At 42.8% G+C, this 22,352-nt stretch overlaps 1 protein-coding gene across 1 annotated transcript; it reads right to left on the bottom strand.

Moving 5' to 3' along the window:
- Positions 1-9,745: 9,745 nt before the first annotated feature.
- LOC149298863 (calcium-binding protein 2-like) lies at positions 9,746-21,592 on the bottom strand. The gene is made up of 7 exons (XM_089486740.1): positions 21,473-21,592; positions 17,727-17,891; positions 12,970-13,000; positions 12,282-12,416; positions 11,523-11,632; positions 11,136-11,283; positions 9,746-9,771 (listed from the first exon to the last, which is right to left on the bottom strand). Exons 1-7 carry the CDS (start codon positions 21,590-21,592, stop codon positions 9,746-9,748), a joined length of 735 nt encoding a protein of 244 aa, XP_089342866.1.
- Between the last annotated feature and the right edge of the window lie 760 nt (positions 21,593-22,352).

The raw sequence follows: 22,352 nt of genomic DNA, 5'->3' as shown, positions 1-22,352 counted from the left end.
GTTTGTCCTGAGTTTAGAAAAAGCCAATGTTTTATGTTCTGTTGATATTATTTTTTAAGGAATGAGTGAAAGTGACATTGTAATGCTGAGATCTGTCATAAATCCCAGAATCACCCCCATATGTAGTATACAACTTGGGGTATTTTGACAATTTCCATGCAGCCATTAATTTACTGTATTGGCCCGATTATAGGCTGCACTTTTTCCCACCACTTCATTTAAAGTGGGGGTGCAGGCTATAATCGGGGTTTAGCGCAGAGATTTCAATTTTTTGTGTTCATTTAACTCTGCTGCTTGCCTGCTGCAGGGGACCTGGATCCTCCTCTCTGGCAGCCAGTGGATGGCTGCGCGATGCAGACAACCCCTGCTGCTGCCACTTCCACCAGGAAGCCCCACGGAAGTACCGGCCGCAGCAGCGGAGGCTGTCTGAGCGCATCGCACATTCACCGGCTGCCAGAGATGAGGATCCCCTGAAGGCGACCTGTATCCTCCTTTCTGGCAGCCAGTCAACGCATGCACGACTTCCACTGCTGCCGGGGCTTCTATGACGGAGCACCGGCACAGAAGCCCCGGCGGAAGTGGCTAACAGCAGTAGAGGTTAGCTATGCGCATCGTGCAGACATATACCGGCTGCCCCCGCTAGACACCAGGGAGTCTGGGGATGCATTGGTAAGTCGGGGGGGGGGCATGTAAGTATGAATTAAGGGGTGATCTCAAGTATCCCAAGGCCTGTGGAAGGAATTATTGATATTATGGACCAGAGCTTTGAGCCTGTCCATTTCTATCACTTGCAAAATCTTAGCCTTCACTACAGAGTCTGTAGGGATATCTGGCATGTACCATTTTCCCCGCTCTGGCCCTTCTCGTTGTCAAAGCTATTCGAAACACTAACTTTTGTTCATGTGTGGTGAGAAGGGGCAGGTTTTGACAGCAAATATAACCATGGCTCTAGTGGGACTGGCTTGCCTAGAGCTCTCAAGATTAAAGAGTGTACCAGAGTCTGTCCACTTTCGGACAGAACCACTGTATATGTTTAAAAGTGCCCACCTGGCCATGTAATTTTCAACATGCATCAGTGAGTTTAGCTCCCATAGAGTACACCCGCACTGAGGTTAAATACCATCTGTTAAAGGCTTGTTCTTTATGGTTAACACAGATGGAAACGCTGGCAGCTGTGCTCCATATCTCCTGCCACTCATCCATCTCTAAAATAGCACCTATGTCCCTCTCCAATTTGGTCAAATACAGTGGGTTAAAAAAGTATTTAGCCAGCCACCAATTGTTCTCCCACTTACAAAGATGAGAGAGGCCTGTAATTTTCACCATAGGTACACTTCAACTATGAGAGACAGAATGGGGGGAAAGAATACAGGAAATGTAGGATTTCTAATGAATTCATTGGTAAATTCCCAGAACCACACGAGGGGACCTAGTGAATGACCTGCAGAGAGGTGGGACCAAAGTAACAAAGGCTACCATCAGTAACACACTACGCCGCCAGGGACTCAAATCACGCAGTGCCAGACGTGTCCCCCTGCTTAAGCCAGTACATGTCCGGGCCCTTCTGAAGTTTGCTAGAGCGCATTTGGATGATCCAGAAGAGGATTGGGCGAATGTCATATGGTCAGATGAAACCAAGGTAGAACTTTTTGGTAGAAACTCAACTCGTCGTGTTTGGAGGCAAAAGAATGCTGAGTTACATCCAAAGAACACCATACCTACGGTGAAGCATGGGGGTGGAAACATCATGCTTTGGGGCTGTTCTTCTGCAAAGGGACCAGGACGACTAATCCGTGTAAAGGAAAGAATGAATGGGGCCATGTATCGTGAGATTTTGAGTGAAAACCTCCTTCCATCAGCAAGGGCATTGAAGATGAAACGTGGCTGGGTCTTTCAGCATGACAATGATCCCAAACACACCGCCCGGGCAACGAAGGAGTGGCTTCGTAAGAAGCATTTCAAGGTCCTGGAGTGGCCTAGCCAGTCTCCAGATCTCAACCCCATAGAAAACCTTTGGATGGAGTTGAAAGTCTGTGTTGCCCAGCAACAGCCCCAAAACATCACTGCTCTAGAGGAGATCTGCATGGAGGAATGGTCCAAAATACCAGCAGCAGTGTGTGAAAACCTTGTGAAGACTTACAGAAAACGTTTGACCTCTGTCGTTGCCAACAAAGGGTATATAACAAAGTATTGATATGAACTTTTGTTATTGACCAAATACTTATTTTCCACCATAATTTGTAAATAAATTCTTTAAAAATCAGACAATGTAATTTATGGACTTTGTTGTCTCTCATAGTTGAAGTGTACCTATGGTGATAATTACAGGCCTCTCTCATCTTTGTAAGTGGGAGAACATGCACAATTGGTGGCTGACTAAATACTTTTTTGCCCCACTGTATAGGAGACGGGAGTCCCCCAAGGGCCTCAACAGTTCACTGTATAATTTAGAAATCTGTGATTTACTCCCTGGTGAGTCTAGGCAGCTTTCTAAGAAGCTAAGCCAGTGGGTCAATGCATCCAGATTTATTCTTTCATTGTCTGACAAACCCCCTAATCTTTAAAAAAAAAAAAAAAAATAATAATCCAAGGTGGTTAGATTTTCATTCTCTATAATGTGTATTGTACATCTGATATATTGGCTGAGTGTGTCATTAGGGAGAAGAGCATGTTCAAGATCAATCCATCGTTTGGTACCCTTACCAACATGCAGCTGCTGAACTAATGCAGGTTGTGAAGCTGGGAAATATTGCATTAAACCAAGTAAACTCAAACCACCCCCTCTGGTGGGGACATACATAGTAGTTCTCATGACTCTCAGTCTACGATTGTTCCAGACAAAGGAATCTGAGACTAAAGCTGCATGAAGAGTAAAGCTGCATAAAATAATAGATGCGCTTTCGTGAGTCCTCCCTTTATCAAGTCAAAAGCATTTGATTTGATAAAGGGAGGACTTCCGAAAGCTCGCCTACTAATTTAAATACTGTCCAATAAAAAAGGTATCACGAGATTCTGCACCATTCAGTTTTTTTGCATTCTTATACACTGGACTAATACGGCTACTCCAAACTACTGACTTATTATTGTTAATCTATGTATAGGAAAGGAGGGAGACGGGAGGCACCTGGAATCAGCAATCTAGCTCTCTAGCTGTAGAGCCCTAATGGCATTCAAGCAGTGATTAGTAAAGCGCAAGTGTTCTAAAGTAGCAAGGAGAAATGGCCAGCCCAGGCTGTCAAAAGATTTTTCAGCATCTAAGGAAAGTATTACAGACAGAACTGAGTGTTATCCCCCACTTTTCTGAAGGGACAATCCACCGGGTTGGGCAGTGGCGACTCTAGAAACAATATATAGGGGGGGCACACAAGATACCACAGTGAAACTGGGGGGGCATTAATAATTTCCAAAAGTAATGTGCTATGGAATTATACTTTTGTTATTGGGCTAAAATAATACTTGATCATTCAACATGGGAAGCCTGAAGCCACAATTGAGTGCGACTAATCCTTGAAATAAATATTATAACACAATAAATAACTTTTCCACTAAATGATTTCAGGGCCTTGAACGTTTTGTCCCCTGAAGTCACTACAACTTCAGGAGGGCATTTTATCTCTGGATAAATATAAATTAAATAATTCCTACTGTAAGTTAAGTGCCAGGAAACAGATGACCAAACACACACACCAACACAGGCTCTGTCACACCAACACCCAGACACACACACCAGGACAGGCTCTGCCACACTGGCAACTGAACACACACACCAGGACAGGCTCTGCCACACAGACACACACACACACACCAGGACAGGCTCTGTCACACCGACACCCAGACACACACACCAGGACAGGCTATGCCACACTGACAACTGAACACACACACCAGGACAGGCTCTGTCACACCGACACCCAGACACACACACCAGGACAGGCTCTGTGACACAGACACACACACCAGGACAGGCTCTGCCACACAGACACACACACAACAGGACTGGCTCTGTCACACCGACACCCAGACACACACACCAGGACAGGCTTGGTCACACCGACACCCAGACACACACACCAGGACAGGCTCTGCCACACCAACAACCAAACACACACACACACACACCAGGACAGGCTCTGCCACACAGACACCCACACACATCAGGACAGGCTCTGCCACACCCACATCCAAACACACACACACACCAGGACAGGCTCTGCCACACTGACAACCGAACACACACAGCAGGACAGGCTCTGCCACACCAACACCTATACACACACACCGAGGACAGGCTCTGCTACACTGATAACCCAAAACACACAAACAGCAGGACACAATCTACGTCACAGACGTCTACATCAGGATGGATTTTTCACACTGCATTGTCGTTTATACCCCCCTTAGTGTTTTTTCCCCTTGTGTATTGATGCCCCTGCTGCCCATATATATTAACATTAGCCCCAGTTGCCGATAGCAGGTATTGATCAACACATTAACACACAAACCAAGCTTTGCATGTATAGATCAACTGAAATTCACTTGTGATCTCAAATAAACAGAATCAGACATACAAATCCTGTATTTGCAGGTATACAATAGTATATGAAACGTAGCATTGCAGGTATAGATCAAATAAATACATGGAAACAGCATTGCAGGTATTAATCAACTGAATAAGACATATTAACCCTGTATTTGCAGGTATACATAAATAATGTATGGAAACATAGCATAGCAGATATGGATCTACAGAATAACACACAACTCCAGCTTTGCAGGTATAGATCAATTGGAATTCACAAAAAAACACGTCATTAAAAGGTATATTTAAAACCCCCTAAATTACACGCATAGATCACAGGTTGCATACCCCAAAGCCAGCCCTGGCGTCCACACTGCAATCACACTCCTATCATACCCAGGCAACCAGTAAATGCTGGTACCTAGGCATGATGGGACTGTGCTTGCTGTGGTTGCTGTTAGCAATCACACTCCTATCATGCCAAGTCAGCCAGTACATGCTGGTACAGGGTGGCTGTAAGTGATGTGTAGACCCCATACTGCTGGCAGCATCAATACACAAGGGGGGCAGCTAGCTAGGTTTCAGCATGTACTGGCTGACTTGGCATGATAGGAGTGTAATTGCTGTTACCAATCAAAGTCCCATCATGCCTAGGTTCCAGCACTTACACATCCAACCAGTAAATGCTGGAACCTAGGCATGATGGGACTGTGATTGCTGTTAGCAATCACACTGCTATCATGCCAAGTCAGCCAGTACATGCTGGTACAGGGTGGCTGTAAGTGATGTGCAGACCCCATACTGCTGGCAGCATCAATACACAAGGGGGGCAGCTAGCTAGGTTTCAGCATGTACTGGCTGACTTGGCATGATAGAAGTGTGATTGCTAACAGCAATCACAATCCCATCATGCCTAGGTTCCAGCATTTACTGGTCGGATGTGTAAGTGCTGGAACCTAGGCATGATGGGACTTTGATTGCTGTTAGCAATCACACTCCTATCATGCCAAGTCAGCCAGTACATGCTCGAGGTGCGGCCCGCGTAAGATCGGTTGCACTGGCTGGCGATCTTACGCGGGCCGCACCTCGAGGTCTCGCGGGCCGCTTTTGGCCCGCATGTTGGACGCCCCTGCCTTATTACTTTCTAACCCCCTCTCCCTCCTTTATCACTTTCTAACCCCCTCTCCCTCCCTTATCACTTTCTAACCCCCTCTCCCTCCCTTATCCCTTTCTAACCCCCTCTCCCTCCCTTATCACTTTCTAACCCCTCTCCCTCCCTTATCACTTATCACTTTCTAACCCCTCTCCCTACTCACTATCTAACCTCCCCCTTTGTAGTTCTCTCACCTTTAGGTCCAGCGACGGGAGCACGAGGCCTCTGTCTTCGTTCTCTGCTGAGGTGGCCGCTGCTTCACTGCTGAGCGCCGAAATATGACGTCAGGATCAAATGCCGGCACCGCGACGGAGGTAGAGGCCTCGTGGAGGAGAATGGGGGGCGCCGAGCAGTTGCCAGGCGCCCCTCTCTCTCCTCCGCATAAAAAAAAAAAAAAAAAGACGAGATTTAAAGTTGCATTGCGACTTTTTTCCAAATTATTTCCAAATTCGGCAGGGGGGCAACAGGGGGGGCAAGGATTAACCTAGGGGGGGCAATTACCCCCCTTGCCCCCCTGTAGCGATGCCACTGTATATAGGGGGGGCACACAAGATACCACAGTCAAACTGGGGGGGCATTAATAATTTCCACCATTAAATCATACCACTGAAAAAACACACACATATATATAAATATATATATATTGCCAAAAGTAATGTGCTATGGAATGATACTTTTGTTATTGGACAATACAATACTTGATCATTCAACATCGGAAACCTGAAGCCACAATTTAGTACGACTAATCCTTGAAATCCTTTAAACAACACAATACCTTAACTTTTCCACTAAATGATTTCAGGGCCTAATATTAGTCCCTGCTGCCGATATATATATAAATATATATATAAATATTAGACCCTGCTGCCAATAGCAGGTATAGATCAACACATTAACACACAAACCCAGCTTTGCATGTATAGATCAATTGAAATTCACTTGTGATCTCAGCACTGAAGGTATATATCAAATAAACAGAATCAGACATACAAATCCTGTATTTGCAGGTATACAATAATAATATATGAAATGTAGCATTGCAGGTATAGATCAAATCAATACATGGAAACAGCATTGCAGGTATTAATCAACTGAACAAGACATACAAACCCTGTATTTGCAGGTATACATAAATAATGTATGGAAACATAGCATAGCAGATATGAATCTACAGAAGAACACACAAACCAAGCTTTGCAGGTACAGATCAATTGGAATTCACATAAAAACACGGCATTTTATCTGCCTTTAGAAACCCCCAAATCATTTTTTTTTTTACTTAATATTTTTTATTCTTTTTTTACAATCTATATACCGTTGGAAAGGTGAGGCGATTACCTTTCCAACAGTATATGTTGGGGGTATGTAGCTGCTTAGATGCCTGAGATACAGGCATCTAAGCAGCATGCCCCCATACCTCTTTAACTGACAATTGTCAGTTGTTAATCAAGTTGCGCGGTGACGTCATCGCGTCATTGCGCGAGACGTCACCGGGCAGATCGGGTGGCCCCGGTGATGCCCTTCAGTGTGAGGGGCAGATCGCCGGGGTAGGTGGTGGTGGAGGTCCACAGACCTCCATCAAGGTAAGATAGTGCTAGTGACGGCATGTGCCGTCGTTAGCACCTGACTGGGACTGCTAGCGACGGCACCATGCCGTCGTTAGCAGTCAAGGACTGTCCTGGGTGGTTACAAATTCGGCGGGGGGGGCAAGGAATAACCTAGGCAATTGCCCCCCTTGCCCCCCTGTAGCGACACCACTGGGGTTGGGGTACACTAGCTTTGTCAAGAAAGTGTTCAGTAGATCTGCCAACAGTTTAGTGAAAGTTTTTAAGTCAGAGTTTAGTAGCTAAGCTAAGGGAGATTTACCAGTCTTGTGAATAAGCCACACATTGGCCAAAACCATGTGTGACGGAGACCTGTACTCAGACTGAGTAGCTCTGCTGTAGAGATCTTCCTTGCCACTGAAAGCTTAATAGCTTAATAGGATAAACCCTTCATATTTCCCCAAGCACTAGCCGAGACTTAGTGATTGGGGTTAAACAGAAGTCTGTTTATTGAAGACAGCTCAGATATTTATACACAGGACATGATATGATTAGGGTATAATCTCAACAACCACCAGACAGCCTGGCGCCTCCATGCAGTTCTATGTCCAGCAATGCCCACCCGACAAAGAGTCACTATTTCAGGGTGATCCTGAGGAAGCCACGCAAATCCCTGGGGGCACCCTCAGGGTCCGAAGATGTTACAATCCAAAAGCGACATGATCCGACGTCAGGACCCTGAGTGACAGCATCGGAATAGTCCGTGTGGTAGCTGGGCCAGAGTTCCATAGCTGTGGCTGGGTAAACCCCAGTCCCAAAAATAAAACCAGGGTTCACAAATGAGCTCCCTCTCTGCAACCAGCACCGAGTGCTGCCCACCACAAGCTTAACATAACCTCAAAAGAGCGACATGGTGAGGCAAAGGGCGTCCTGGTCAGGCACATCAAGCGTTTCCTTGCTTGTACAGCCCCCATAGCAGGCTAGTCCATGGGAGTCTGGTTCCGGTCAGAGTTTCCCCGTCACCCTGTGAGCACAGGGTTACTTAGACTGAAGAGGGGACTGGACAGGTAGGTAAGGAGTCTCCCCAGGAATCCATCAGCACCCCCAAACTCAAACATACCCCCCATGAGTTCTCAGCCTTAGATGGTTACCGTGACATTATGTCTATAGCGAAATCCCCCTCCCAGATGTATGAGAAAAAAGCTTTGTATTTGAGGAAACAGAATGGTTGTCAGCGCTTTACATTTCTTGTGTCTCATCAGATAGAGAAAGGAGATTCAATTTGAATAGGTACGCATCAATGGACTCCCTTAATTGTACGTTCGCGAGGTGCATATTTGGCGAGTGGTTGTATAACTCTTCATAGTATTACTGGAATATATCTGCAATTACTTAGGGATGTGTGTGTGTGAATCTGTCCATTCTTTTCTGCATGGCTAGTGATTGAGTTAAGAGTGAGTCTGATTTATTAGTATTTTCATAATAAAGCTGGTCTGGGCTAAATTTGGCGCAAGGCTGTGAGAGAGTTTTGTAGATATTACATTCTACATTTCTTACAGTATGTGGCAATGCTAATAAACTTTCCTCAAACATACAGCTTATAGGTTTCCCATAGGGTTGTAGGGTTCAATGCCGAGTTACTATTATAAGTGAAGTCTTGAACCCCCTGCAGTATTTGCAAAAGAGAGTTATTTAGTATCCAGGTCCAGTGTTTGTAAGTGTGAGAAAATGACCTCAGCATTATCAGACCAGATGATTTCTCCTATCCCTGTAGAAACTAGATGGGTAAACAGGGTTAGAGTATGCGTATGATGTGGGTGGGAGAAGAAAGTAAAATCAGTGTAGGGATGCTGTAACCTCCATACATCAGTGATTTCTTGTTTAGCGTAGAATTTTTCAAATAATTTGTTGTTTCTAATAGGCCATGACCGTCTAGATCGACCAATCCCCTCCTTCTATCCATAGCTGGGCACATAATAGAATTAAAATCACCCACTAAAACTATATGGTAAGGCTGACTTTTTAGCAATTGATACTTCAAGCTATGCCAAAATTGTGGGTCGGGCACTATGGGTGCATACATATTGACTAGGCATACCTTAGTAATATTGTAAATGCCGCATAACAATAAAAGTCAACCTTCTTGGTCGGAATAAAAGGATTCTAACTGGAAGGAGCCATTTTTGTGAATCAATATTGCAACTCCATTTTGCTTATTCTCAGCATTAGCATAGTAACAATTTGTATATCTATCATCCTTCAAAGGTTACTGTAATGGGCTTTAATACTGTAATGTGCATTATAAATTAAGTTAAAATTGGTGTGTCACTTTAACTTTTCACTAAAGATCACTCATACCCATTTATAGTGCCCACACACACACAAATATATATATATACACATTTATCTACATATTGTATTGCTTTTATTGAACACTGGAGCGTTAGCAGAAGTGGGTATTTTGTTAATAATGATAATTTGATGTTCATGGAGGATCTTTTTTGCTTGAAATGTGTAAAATGAACTCCTTTAGCGAGACATCATCCGTACAAACTCTGGAAAAAAAGATGTCAGGGAAATGATTAGATATGACAGAAAATGTATAATCACCTATATCAAATATTATTTTCCAACCACCCTAGCCACATACTTTATATTCTACCATATGTGACACATGTAAAAGCTGAATTTAATTTATCAGGGGATGTTTTGTAAGATGTCCCATCCCAATGGTTTAACCTTCATATGGTATTTCACTTTAATTGTTTCCACAGCAGCAAATAAAAATCACATTTAGTGTGGTTTCACACTATAACAGGTGATCTTGGTGATCTTAGTTATTTTTTTTGGAAGGCTAACTTATATTGGTGAATCCCTGTGTTGCCCATTGGGCTTCCATCCTTAATTTAATGTATCAAAAAGGTCTGCAAATTATTCTTCCATCCATAATCAACCCATTAAGTTGTAGACAGTTACACCACATACTAAACTGGAAATTATATAGGTATGGCATAAGACATTCAGTTTCAAACATACAGTAAACCATTGTAACAAGTATGTTTTCTATCAAAATATAAACCCCAGAAATGTATATAACATTATTACATTACACTTATTTGTAGAGCAGCAGCACACTCCACAGCGCTATTACAATAGGGTGAAAATCAATAATAACATTAAAATTGACAATATACAATCTGACATTCACACGTGTTAACATGTACTGGTACAGAAGGAGAAGAGAGCCTTGCTTGGTTAGAATAAAGAGGTCCAGGGAAACAAGACAAAAAGAGAGGCAGTGCTTGACTGAAGATGTCTATGGCAAGGGGGATGTGGAAAAGTCAGTTGCATGGAGATCTCGAGGGGGGAGGACAGATGGTTTCTTCAGCATGCGGCTTGTGGGTATTAGGAAGAAAGTTGGATGTTTCTCTGAATAGGTGTTAAATCAATGTTTAAAATTAGAGTACGTAAGAGCGTGTCTGTGTAGGGATACACAAGTATTAAGACGGTATTTGAAGAGCAGAGGTATAGGAAGGCTCTCTCTGTAGCTCAGAAGTTTAAATGTAATTCTGGTGGATATGAGTGCCAATTAAGGGAGTGTAATATGAGCAGCCATAGAAAAGTTATGGAAGATGAAATTAACTCTGATGGCTTGAAATGGTTAAAGATGGAGGCCAATTAGTAGGGTCCAATAATTTGTATTTTCTTAGTCTCTTGTGTGAGAGAACAACAAACATGAGATGTTTCGTAAATGGATGTGGAAAGATTTGGTGAGTGACTTGACATAAGGGTAAAGGAGACAAAGATTATGGCTTGTGAGCTCAAATATGACAATCTACTAATCAACTTTTTATAAAAATACTGGTTACATTTTATGTGTTTCATATATTTCAATGTCTGTATTGGTTACATTTTGTACCTTCAAAGTCCACAAGACCATCACCATTAACATCCACGTCCCTCAATATTTCGTCTACTTCACGGGGTGTCAACTGCTGTCCCAAGAGCTTTCTCATGGCCTCTCGGAGTTCCCTTGTGCTGATCCGGCCATCGCCATTTGCATCAAACTGAAATTGAGGCAGAAATGTGTCAGTTGTTAAGAGAGGTCATAAAATAGGGGTCATGTGTGGTTGAATCAAATATATACTGGACGGGCAAAAGTGTCATTACCCAAGAAAAGAGAAGAAAAAAAAACGAAATAGGTAATTCAGAACTCATAAAAATGTCCCCCATAAACTAGAAATGTCGTGGTTACTTTCTTAATTTTTTTCCAAACTGGACTGGTTTATTTTTGGTCATGTGGTACCTCTCGGAAAGCATCTCTCAACTCCTTTACTCCTATCATGTCAGCTGTCTCTGCCAGAAGTTTGGGCCCCATCAGTTCCACAAAGTCCTCGAAGTCAACTTTACCCCCTGCTGGGATCAAACAAAATGAGCAGAGAACCTATTAACGCTATTTATACAAGACCTGCCAGCTCACACCATGATGCATCCAATTATACAAACAGCTCTGCCATAAAGACGCCTCTCTCTTTTTGATGTTGTATGCATGCTAATATTTTATGTTAATTCTATAAAATTAGACACATTTGCACACACCTTCTTTGTTGTATGCAGTGTTTTGTGTACATTGTACACTGAGAACTATTTTATTTCCTGCAACCCACAATACCAAGTTGTTTTCCAATTGACCTCAATCGGAGGCTGAAGGAAAGTCCAGCGCTGATATGTACTTTAAGGCCTATATGGACAAAAATATTGGGACACCTGACCATTACACCTACAGGGACTTTTATAACATCACATTATAAATACATAGACATTAAAAAGTAGTTTTTAGAAAGGTACTGCTGGTTCACCAATATTTAGCAATTTGCACCAGAATTGCTTTTTATAAGTATTGACCAATTAATCTATATTGGTTCCTGTAGTACCACACACACACATATCTCTAATGTACACACTCCTTCATATGCATGTAATTGGGCACTAGCTGTTTCATGTGTTCATATCCCCAGTGTCAAGCCATTCTATGAACTATCACACACACAAAATGAACACTAACTGATTTTTTGCGATAGTTCGATCAGCTCCATCTCGGTTGGCATATAGCCCATGGTCCTCATGCATTCACCGAGCTCTTTGTATCCAATGAAACCATCTTTGTCTCTGTCAAACTCCTTAAACGCTTCTCTCAGTTCTAGGAAAAAAGGAGATCAGTGATGAATTATCAGCAACAGTATGATAGCTGTTGAAGGTTAACAGAAGAGATAAACACAGCACACAGGCTTTGTGTGGGGAAACCATGCAACAGGGAGAGCATGTTTATTAAACTGTACATGGAGAGGCCTGTACAATCATGCTATCCAATACAGTCAGTGATCTGTATATGCAAAGATTCCAAAAATCCATATTTGTGCCCCAAGGAGCATCTGACTTTCCCACGACTCTGCGTTGGGAGGGCTAATTTAGCTGGAAAACTGGTTGTGTACATGCCAAAAAATAATTAATCTGTGCGTAACATGGGTGAAGCCTGGTATGACTTCACAACACTGTCTGTGCAATGGGGTGGTAGAACTGGTTGGGGTACCCATAGAAGAGTTCTAAAATATGGCACCTATAAGTTAGCAACATTGTGGTGGCACAAAGTCAATGCATATGCCAGCCTTGGAATAGTCAGTGTCTGTGATGAGTGGATGAATGCAATAACTACATATATGACAGAATCCAGTGTTAAATTCAAATAATCTAACCTTCTATTTCTTCCGGTCTCAGTTCTCTGTCCTGGAATAAAGCACATTATAATGTAGATCATTCATTATTGTCTGAATTCCCAGACATTTGTTTGCTTGCTCATGTTTTTTATGGCACCTCCACTTTGTATTACACTTTAGAATTTAGATCAATACATTTTAAACAATTTATCAGACACACCACTATTTAATATTTTAATAAACAACATATACATATTTAAATGTGTATTGTATTGTGTGAGACAATAGGTGATATTATTCATAGATAATAAATTAAGGTAAGTAAAACTTTTTTTCTACCACACCTGAGAACTCTCCCCTGACTCTTCAAATGTTAACCTTACCATATCCAGCATTTCTAAAAATGTTGCCCACTAAGCCTAGTGGCCCAGATCACGGCCTGTTTGAGCTTGATTGGTTATCGGTATAAAAAATATATATAAAAAATAGTATATAAAAAATAATTTCCCATTACAATTATAAAGTGGTTCTGTTATCTGACAATTAATGCCCCACCCCATTACATAGCCATTCCATTTTTTCCTTTATATAGTATGGCCCATTGAACCTTTAAACACGAAAATGATGATGCATGAATGCCAGTGACTGTTGCAAGATTTCTGGAAGTCACCAAGGCATTTTATGCCTAGGTGTTTGCTATGATTCTTGTGTTTCAAAAGGTCTCAGTGAGCGGTAACTGTATTAGCTGAAATGCATGCAAACCATTTTATTCTCATAGTGGGTCAGAGCCACAAGCAGATGAAATGTAAATAGTTCTACAGTAGCCAGGTGCCACAGGGGGACTGGTGGGCCACATAAGAGACACAAGATATCAGCAGGACTCCAATGTCTTCGCATCATGTTAATGGACAACTGTGGCCATTTAAATTTAACCCCTTCATTCCCCTATAGACGTACCGGGACGTCCAAAAAAACGCCCACAAAGAAACCCCTGCCGCTGGACTCCCCCCTGGCAGCAGAAGCCGGCATCGCCGGCTTTCTGCTGCCCGATCTCCCGTAACAGCTTCCAGCATGAAAGCCGGTAAACTGTTACAGTTGCAAACGCGCGATCGGGCATTCCCTTCCGGGTTACGTCACTGCTGACGTAACCCGGAAGGTCATCGGAGGACAGGATATACCCTGTGGGGATATCCTGCCCTCCGATGAGGCACAGAGACGCTGCGATCTCTATGCGGGTCTGTGAGGACCTGCATAGAGATCACAGTGTGAACGGTGCAGGGGGATCGCGGGGAGGGGAGTGAGAAACCATCTCTCTCACTCCCCCTCCCCCTCCCGTCCTGAAAGAGAAAAGCAGAAAGAAAAAAAAAGTAAATTCATTTAAAAAATAATATTAAATAAATCATTAAAATAATAATATATATAATACAAAAAAAAATTATAATGTGAGCTGTGATGTCATTGTGACATCACTGGCATGTTCAGGAGGTCCCTAGGAGGTTTACCATTTCTGTGAAAAAATAATATATAAAAAATAAAAAAAAATGTAAAAAAATTAAAATAAAATAAAAAATTACAAAAATATATATAAAAAAAAATAAAAAAAATTATTAAAAAACCTTACTTCCCATTGCCCTAGCATAACATCTAGCCAGTATAACCCTTCTGCCCCCGTTCACAACCCCCAAACCCGTTAAGCCATAGGCATAACAATTATACAAAATTGTACACCTTATAGTATGCTCCCTGGTGCTGGGAAAGTCTGGAAAATCTATATAAATTAGGTATTTCTGAAATCAGGACACCTGAATTAATAAACTTGGAGGGGATTTTCCAGCACTTTACCTAATTTTGTGAGGATTCAGAGGGAAAATGTAAAAAAAAAAATAGTTTGTTTTTCTAATCTTCGCTAGTTTTTACTAAATTTCTCATTCTAAATTTTCAGCTAATCATCCAACTATGGTATCAAACGAAAAGCTCTATCTCTCCTTGAAAAAACAATATATAGTTTATATGGGTACACTATTCACAGGAAAAGAGAATCATCGCTAAACCGACATACCCCAAAAATGGCAAAATTGCTCTGGGCTTTGAGGTACCAAAAACCCCTGGGACTGAAGGGGTTAATTTGATATGTGTATAACCTCAAACAACAATAAAATATACATGAACACATAGTCCTTCTCATCATATAACAAAGTTGTACGTGAATTAAATTAACTTGTGCACCATCATATACTCTACATAATGAGTTGTCAATATATATAACATCTAAACAGTGTTAGAAGCTCAAACAATCCACAAAATTGATGGATTTACCTTTATTCAAGCAGGCAAGTACAAACTGGCCATACAATCTGAGGCCATGTGATTGTTTAATCTGTCCACCAGTAAAGCACACAGTAAAGGACACATAAAGCTGTAAACGTCTGTCAGGTGGGCAGCCCCGCTAGTGCCCACAATGACAAACACTGGATTGCATTACAGAACATAGATGATTGTGGGTTTGCAAACATACACACATGCACAATACAAAAACATGCCTGATTGCTATTGTGCATATACGTTTAGACATATTGAGCTTCATTGAGTATATGGTACATGTACTAATGTAAGTAACCGTCTCTATGGATCTAGCGTAGTTAGGACATTCCCAGGTTTGTCCTGCTGGTTGCCTGTCTTGACTAACAGTTTAGGAGTCCAGTGGATGGTCATGCATTATACTTGCATCACAGCAAAATAGGCTTTGTGCAAGAGCAATGCTGGAAGGGCTTATTAAGTATGAGTGATATTTCATTATTAAAATCCCCTTTATAGATGCCAGTTTCTGATTCTCACCTACTAGTATGTATTATGTAAAGTGTTTTCTCACCTACTAGTACCCATTCTGCGAAGTGTTTTTTAGCATGGTTAGTCTAATTATCAGCTAAAAGTTACAATAATGGATCCAGGTAAATATTACTTCATATCTGACCCTTCAGACATGAATTGTATTATACAATACATAAATATGAATTTTATATTGTAAAACGTAAATATCTCATCTTCATAGCCCCTCCCCTGTTTCCCCAGTGACCCTTTTAAACTTCATGCTGATATATATATATATATATATATCACACACACACACCATATATACATACATGCATACATTCCGGGGCAAGCTGGGCCGGGGGGGCAATTGCCCCCCAGGCCGCCCTAAATCGAAATAATTAGTGCGTGGCTGCAGGTTCTACTTTAATGACGGTTGCTGCGGCCTTTAACCCTGTTGCAACCCCAGTGATCACTTTCGCAGGGGCCCTGCTGCTTACCTGTGCGTTGCTCGCTCTGTGCAAGCCACATCTCTTGTTCCACCCAGGGGAAGCAGAAACACAGCGGAGTCACGTGAATTTAACTCACGTCACATGACTCTGCTCTGTTCCTGCTTGCCCTGGGTGGGACAAGAGAACTTGTTTGCATGAAGTGTGAGCAACACAGAGGGAAGCAGCGGCCCCTGCAGAAGTCTGTGAGCTGCACCAAGATCTGCAGTTCAGGTAAGTGGGTGGGGGTCGTAGCAACAATTGAGGGAATTCATGCGTATCTGTGAATGAATGAGTATCTGTTAATGAGTGAATCAATATATGAACGAGTGAAGGAATGTTTGAGAATTAGTGAATGAATGAATAAGTGAATGAGTGCATGGATGTGTAAGTGGGGGGACAGCATTGCACAGGGAGGCTGTTTGAGGCTAGGATGCCACAGGCAAGTTGTTTGGGGGCAAAGGTGGCAAGTCCTATGCTTCCAGTCAATATTAAAGAGCGTCTGGGTGGTGGGATAAATATGCACTGTGGGGCTAGCTGGGGACAATACACAAGGATGTGTGCGCATTAGGGTGACAACATCAGCCATTTTTTCCAGGACACATATTACTTTTACATATTGCTGACCAGCCCAGACAAAATGCTGCCCTGTAGTATGGGGGGGGAACGCACTAGTCAGATATACATCCCCCACACTGCAGGGCAGCATTTTATCTGTGCTGGAGGCATCAATACACAAGGGGGGGAAGCTGGGGCCATCACATCAATCAATACTAAAGGGAGGGGAAGGCTGGGGTCATAAATACACATAGTGCTGGCTGGGGGCAATACACAAGGGGACAACGACAAATACTTTTTTTATTGTTGTAGTTTAGCCGTCCAGTGGGTGTCAGTGTGATGACTTTTTTTAGTATACTGATGTACTCCTTTTGCATTAGAAAGTTAGTAAAAGATGGGCATGGATGTTGGGCTGATTCGGTGGTGCAATGGGCCAATTGACTATATAGATACACACAAGATGTATTTGTTTCTTTGTAACACTTTCTCTCTTTTCATTCTCCCTACCGCTCCTTTTCTTTATTGTGTTCTTCTGTAATCTTCTAACCATAATGTCTTGCTTCTTCAGGATTAATAGTGGTTGTCCAAAACAATTATGTGCATTAGTTTATCAATAATCTCTAGAAATCAGTCTAACCAATAGATCATTATCTATAGAGAATTAACCACACTTTGTAGTGAATGTAACATAATAATTAAATGGCTTTGAATGGGTCACTTGTGCTTCACACGGTTTACAACCACAATTTATACTGCTATTATGTATGCTCGCTGCGCAGCTTTCTTGATGTATCAGTTGTATTGTTAATATTGTGCATAGCGTGCAACACACTGTTTAAGAGATGGAATCTCTTTTTAAACTGCACAAGCCTCATTCGTCACAATAATTTCCACACGTAATTTCCATCTTTTCCACATTCCTGCTTAATTTTCCATACATACGATCTGAGTGATAGCGATGCTGTGTCGAAGGAAGATGCATGCAGTCCCCGCAAGGCTCTGCAGCGCCGCAAAGCTCTGCAGTGGTTGTGGCCAGCTCTCCACAATATCTGCCCCTAGGTCAGAAGATGACAGAGGTACGAAGGGTGCAGGGGACAGCTTCCCATCCTGATTGGAGAAACAGGCATGTCACTGAACAACTGTGGTAAGAAGGCTATCTTATGACTAAATTATTGTTTCACCATATAAAGGGATGGCTTGCTTTGTTACCCTTGTAATAACCCCTACCTGGACGGTCTGTCTACCAACTGCTTTTGTTCTCGAAGTGCGGCTGTATGAAACCTAGGATGATGGAACTGACACTGAGCCAATCTCTCTGAGAGAAAGACTGTTGCAATTGGGGTGGAAAATTATAACAATAAGGAAGAAATGTCCACCATACCCTTCATTAAGCAAATTAAGGATGTTTTTACAGTTCTAGTGGCAGCAACGCTTTTTCTCTCTTACATGTGCTGTTTATATCTTCCTGACATTCACATGATTAAAGTAAATGGAGTTGGGTAGTAAATAATAATAAGAGTTACAGCATGAATGAGGTTAAAATTGTTGAGGGAAGATGGGTTTTAAGAAAACAAAATGTAAAACATAAAAACATAGAATTTGACAGAACCATTTGGCCAATCTACCCTGCCCAGGACTTAAACTTTAATCCTCTGATCTTCTAGTTTTCCTTTGTACTTTCTAAAAATCCCTTTTACTATGTTACCTCTTTCTCTTCTATTCTACAAGCTTTACATATTGAGATCCATTAGTCCTTCCTTTCGTTAAGTTCATTAATTTGTTTGCACGCTATTTTCTGGAATAATTGCCAGTAACTACAAAATATTGCTTTATCTGGGGTCATATAGGCTTAAACAAGCTACGATTAGCATTCCAAGAAAAGGTATTTAAAGTTTAAAGTGGGTACATGTGTTAAGCATTCAGAGCCCAATATATCTTACAGATGCTGCTATAGGCTATTGTTAACCATTGCAATGCCAGAGATATCTATGCTAAAATATCCTATGTCATATCACTGTAAAATTAAATTTTTAATAATAACTTTAAAAATCTTAACCAAAACACTAACTTATATTATAGAGGTGCAAAGATGAGGGGAAGAATAATAAAGATCTCGGTGGTTCTGTGGACCACAAGTTACTTCTACTGGGAGGCTGATCCACATATCCACCACCCCAACAATAAAGTAAATTATACATACATTAAGTAAATCTTTATAATATTAAATGCAAGTAAAAATCTCACGAGGAGCATAATTGATATGCAAATGACCATTTCATTGTCGGTGTATTAATGTTCCTCTACACACAAATTCTATTGCGTAACTACTGCGAACTGTGTGTGTGTGAGCATGGATGTGTTATTGTGTAAGTGAGGTGAGATGGAGTGTGTGTTAGTGAGTATGAGTAACAGGGCTACAACTAATGATTATTTTTAAAAATTGATTAGTTGGTCGATTATTTTTTTGATTAATCAGATAAGAAAACAATATGCAAATGTTTCATTTGTTTAAGAAACAGGTACAAGAGCCCAAACACAATATTTCCCTTACGTCCTAACGGCAGCACAAGAGGGGTATTACTGCCCCTGTGAACAATTAGGACAGGTGGAAAATTAATGATTTACACAATTAAATAAGCAATTAACCCCTTTTACCCCACCTATAAAGGGAACTCCACCCCTAACCACAGTGTGCTTTTTTCTGTCCTTTGGACATATTGGGACAGGTGGTGGTCTCTGTGTGAGACCATGTGTTAGCAGGACGGCCTCATTTCACCCAGCATTATCTGTGTGTTTGTGCTGGATCTATACCTGACTGGTTTGGATGTCTCCTCCCAGCTGCTTATCTTCATGTCTGCTGATCTAGTCTGTGATGTTCTGGAGTTTCTCTATGCCTCCCTGTACACGTTTTAGCTGCTGAGGGGGAGGAATCCATTTATTTTCCCTCAGCAGCAGTAATAATCCCATAGAAAGTTTGTTCTTACTTGGATTCCTGATTTTCTTTTGTGGCCTCTGATGTCACTTCTGGGGGGCGTGGCTTCCCATACTCCAGAGGATCCTGCTCCCGAGGGTCGCAAGTCCACTGCCAAGCGCAGGCATTTTACCTGCCGCGGGTGTGATGCACCTCTAGAGGATGCTTACCCTGCTCAAGTTGCAGAGATCCCCTGAAGCAGAACCCAATATACGTGATATGATGATTGGGTTAAAGATTTTGTTGGATCCTCTATCAAGAGATTTGAGGATACACTCCAGATAAAGAGACCTAGGGCCCAGTCCCCTCCTAGGTTGGCCCCTATGTCTGAAGACGCTTATCTCATTGTAGATGAGCTTGACTCTTCTGAAGAAGAAGAACCTGCTTCACCGTTCTGGTTTCCCATTGAGAAAACCCAACGGTTACTGAAGTCCATCCGGTCGGGGGACCAGGATGTTGACCCTAAGGAAGCTCCAGAAACCACCTCTAGAGGGCAAAGGGCCTTCAAAGTGGATGAGTCTCTCATTAAGTTAATGGAGACTGAATGGGAATTCCCGGAAAAAGGTCCGGTTATCACCTATCGGTTCAAATCTATGTTTCCACTTAATGTAGACCAGCAGTGCCCATGGGGTCCTCCCCCTAAAGTTGATATGGCCATTGCCAAGATGTCCAAGAGGATCTTCTTCACATGATGCCATGGATAGGCGCGCAGAGTGTTCCTTGCGCCACAATTATGCGGCTGCTTCTGCCTCAGCTTCTGTGGCTATAGCCTCTAGTGAGGTTACTCATTTTCTGCGCATCAGAATGTCTCAAATCCAGTCGGATATTGATGCAGGTGTTCCAAGAGACGATATATTGAAGCAGTTCAAAATGGCTCAACTGGCTGTGGAATTCCTTTTGGATGCTGCGCCTCAACATCTGAAGATAGCCTCCAAATCTTTGGTGCTATCTGCTGCTGCAAGGAGACCCCCTATGGTTAAAACCCTGGAAAGCGAACAACGCCTCCAAATTTTCACTTTGTGGGTTGCCTTACGAACCTGGCAAGCTGTTTGGCAGTGAGCTGGACAGGATCATGGAGGGCCTTTCTGACAAGAAAGGACAAATCCCTCCCCCAGCAGGCTTCTAGAGGGAGGGGCAGACAGTCCAGAGGATCCAGGTCCCAGGGACCTTCTAGATCCCAATGGCGTCAGGGGACTCAGAAGAGAGGAGCAGGTCGCTCCCGCGGGTCCTATGAGAAGAGAATGGACGTCTGGCACCAGAGAGTCCGGAGGTAGCCCCTCCTCCAGTGCTAGACCCCCTGGTGGGAGGTCGTCTATCTTTTTTTCTGGAGGCTTGCGGGAGGTCCATACCAGACCTCTGGGTGTTAGATGTAGTCCGGTCAGGCTACAAAATAAGTTTTGTTTCCCTACCTCCTCTGAATTTTGTTCTGACAAGGATTCTCTCGTGCAAGAGGCTCAGAGTCCTAGAGGCATCTATCCATGCCTATATACAGAAGAAGGCGTTGGAGGAAGTTCCTCCAGAAGAGCGTGGATCCGGCGGCTTTTCACCAGTCTTCCTAGTGCCCAAGATCACAGGAGACTGGCGGATGATTATAGATCTTCACTATTTGAACAAGTTCACAGCGAGAAAGAAATTCCGCATGGAGTCCATCCGCTCTGTAATAAATATCTTACTGCCGGGAGACGTGATGGTCTCTATAGACCTGAAAGACGCTTACCTTCATGTTCCTGTTTGCCAAGCCCACAGGAAGTATCTGCGTGTGGCTGTATCCCTTTGTGGCGAAGTGAAACATCTTCAGTTTGCTGCCCTTCCCTTCGGAATCTCCTCTGCTCCTCATACCTTTACCAAGGTTGTAGTTGCCGTGGTAGCAATCTTGAGTCTAGAAGGCCTAGAAATCGTCCCATATTTAGACGATTGGCTTCTAAAAGCCGCTTCTACAGAAATTCTGTATTCTCATCTTCAGCAGACTCTGACTTTTCTCCACCAGTTAGAGTGGATAGTAAACTTCCAAAAGTCCGAGTTGGTTCCATCCACTTCCAGGAAGTTTCTGGGGTTCATAATTGACTCGACCCGGATGACTCTCTCTCGACAGACACAATCGGGTTGTCAGAGCCGCCAGTTCTCTAAGGACCCCTCAGTCGGTGTCCATCAGAACGCTTATGAAGATGTTAGGGCACATGTCAGCGACTGCGCACGCAGTCCCTTGGGCCCTTTGGCACCTACGCCTTCTCCAATCAGAAGTTTTGGGCATTTGGAATCGCAACCCATTAGGGTTGAACAAAATGTGCACCCTGTCTCCTCAAGTCCGTCGCTCCCTCAGTTGGTGGGAGCATCTGAAAGATGGGAGGTCCTTGATTCAGCCAGCCTGGATTCTGTTGACCACGGATGCAGCCCATCTAGAGGACATTCCAGTACAAGGTACTTGGTCCCGTCCAGAGAGCCTTATGTCTTCGAACTTCAGAGAGCTCAGAGCAATCAGATTGGCGCTTCTTTCACTTTGCTCCTCAAATCCGCGGCAAAGCGGTGAGAGTTCATTCAGACAACATGCCGGCGGTTTATTAAATCAACAAACAGGGTGGCACGAGATCTCAACCTCT

Source organism: Sceloporus occidentalis, unplaced genomic scaffold (genome assembly GCF_023333645.1).
Source record: "Sceloporus occidentalis isolate IW3139 unplaced genomic scaffold, rSceOcc1.0.p SCAF_30, whole genome shotgun sequence".
Classification (NCBI taxonomy): domain Eukaryota; kingdom Metazoa; phylum Chordata; class Lepidosauria; order Squamata; family Phrynosomatidae; genus Sceloporus; species Sceloporus occidentalis.
The sequence above is the reverse complement of the archived record's forward strand: the minus strand, read 5'-3'. Positions and strand labels throughout refer to the sequence as shown.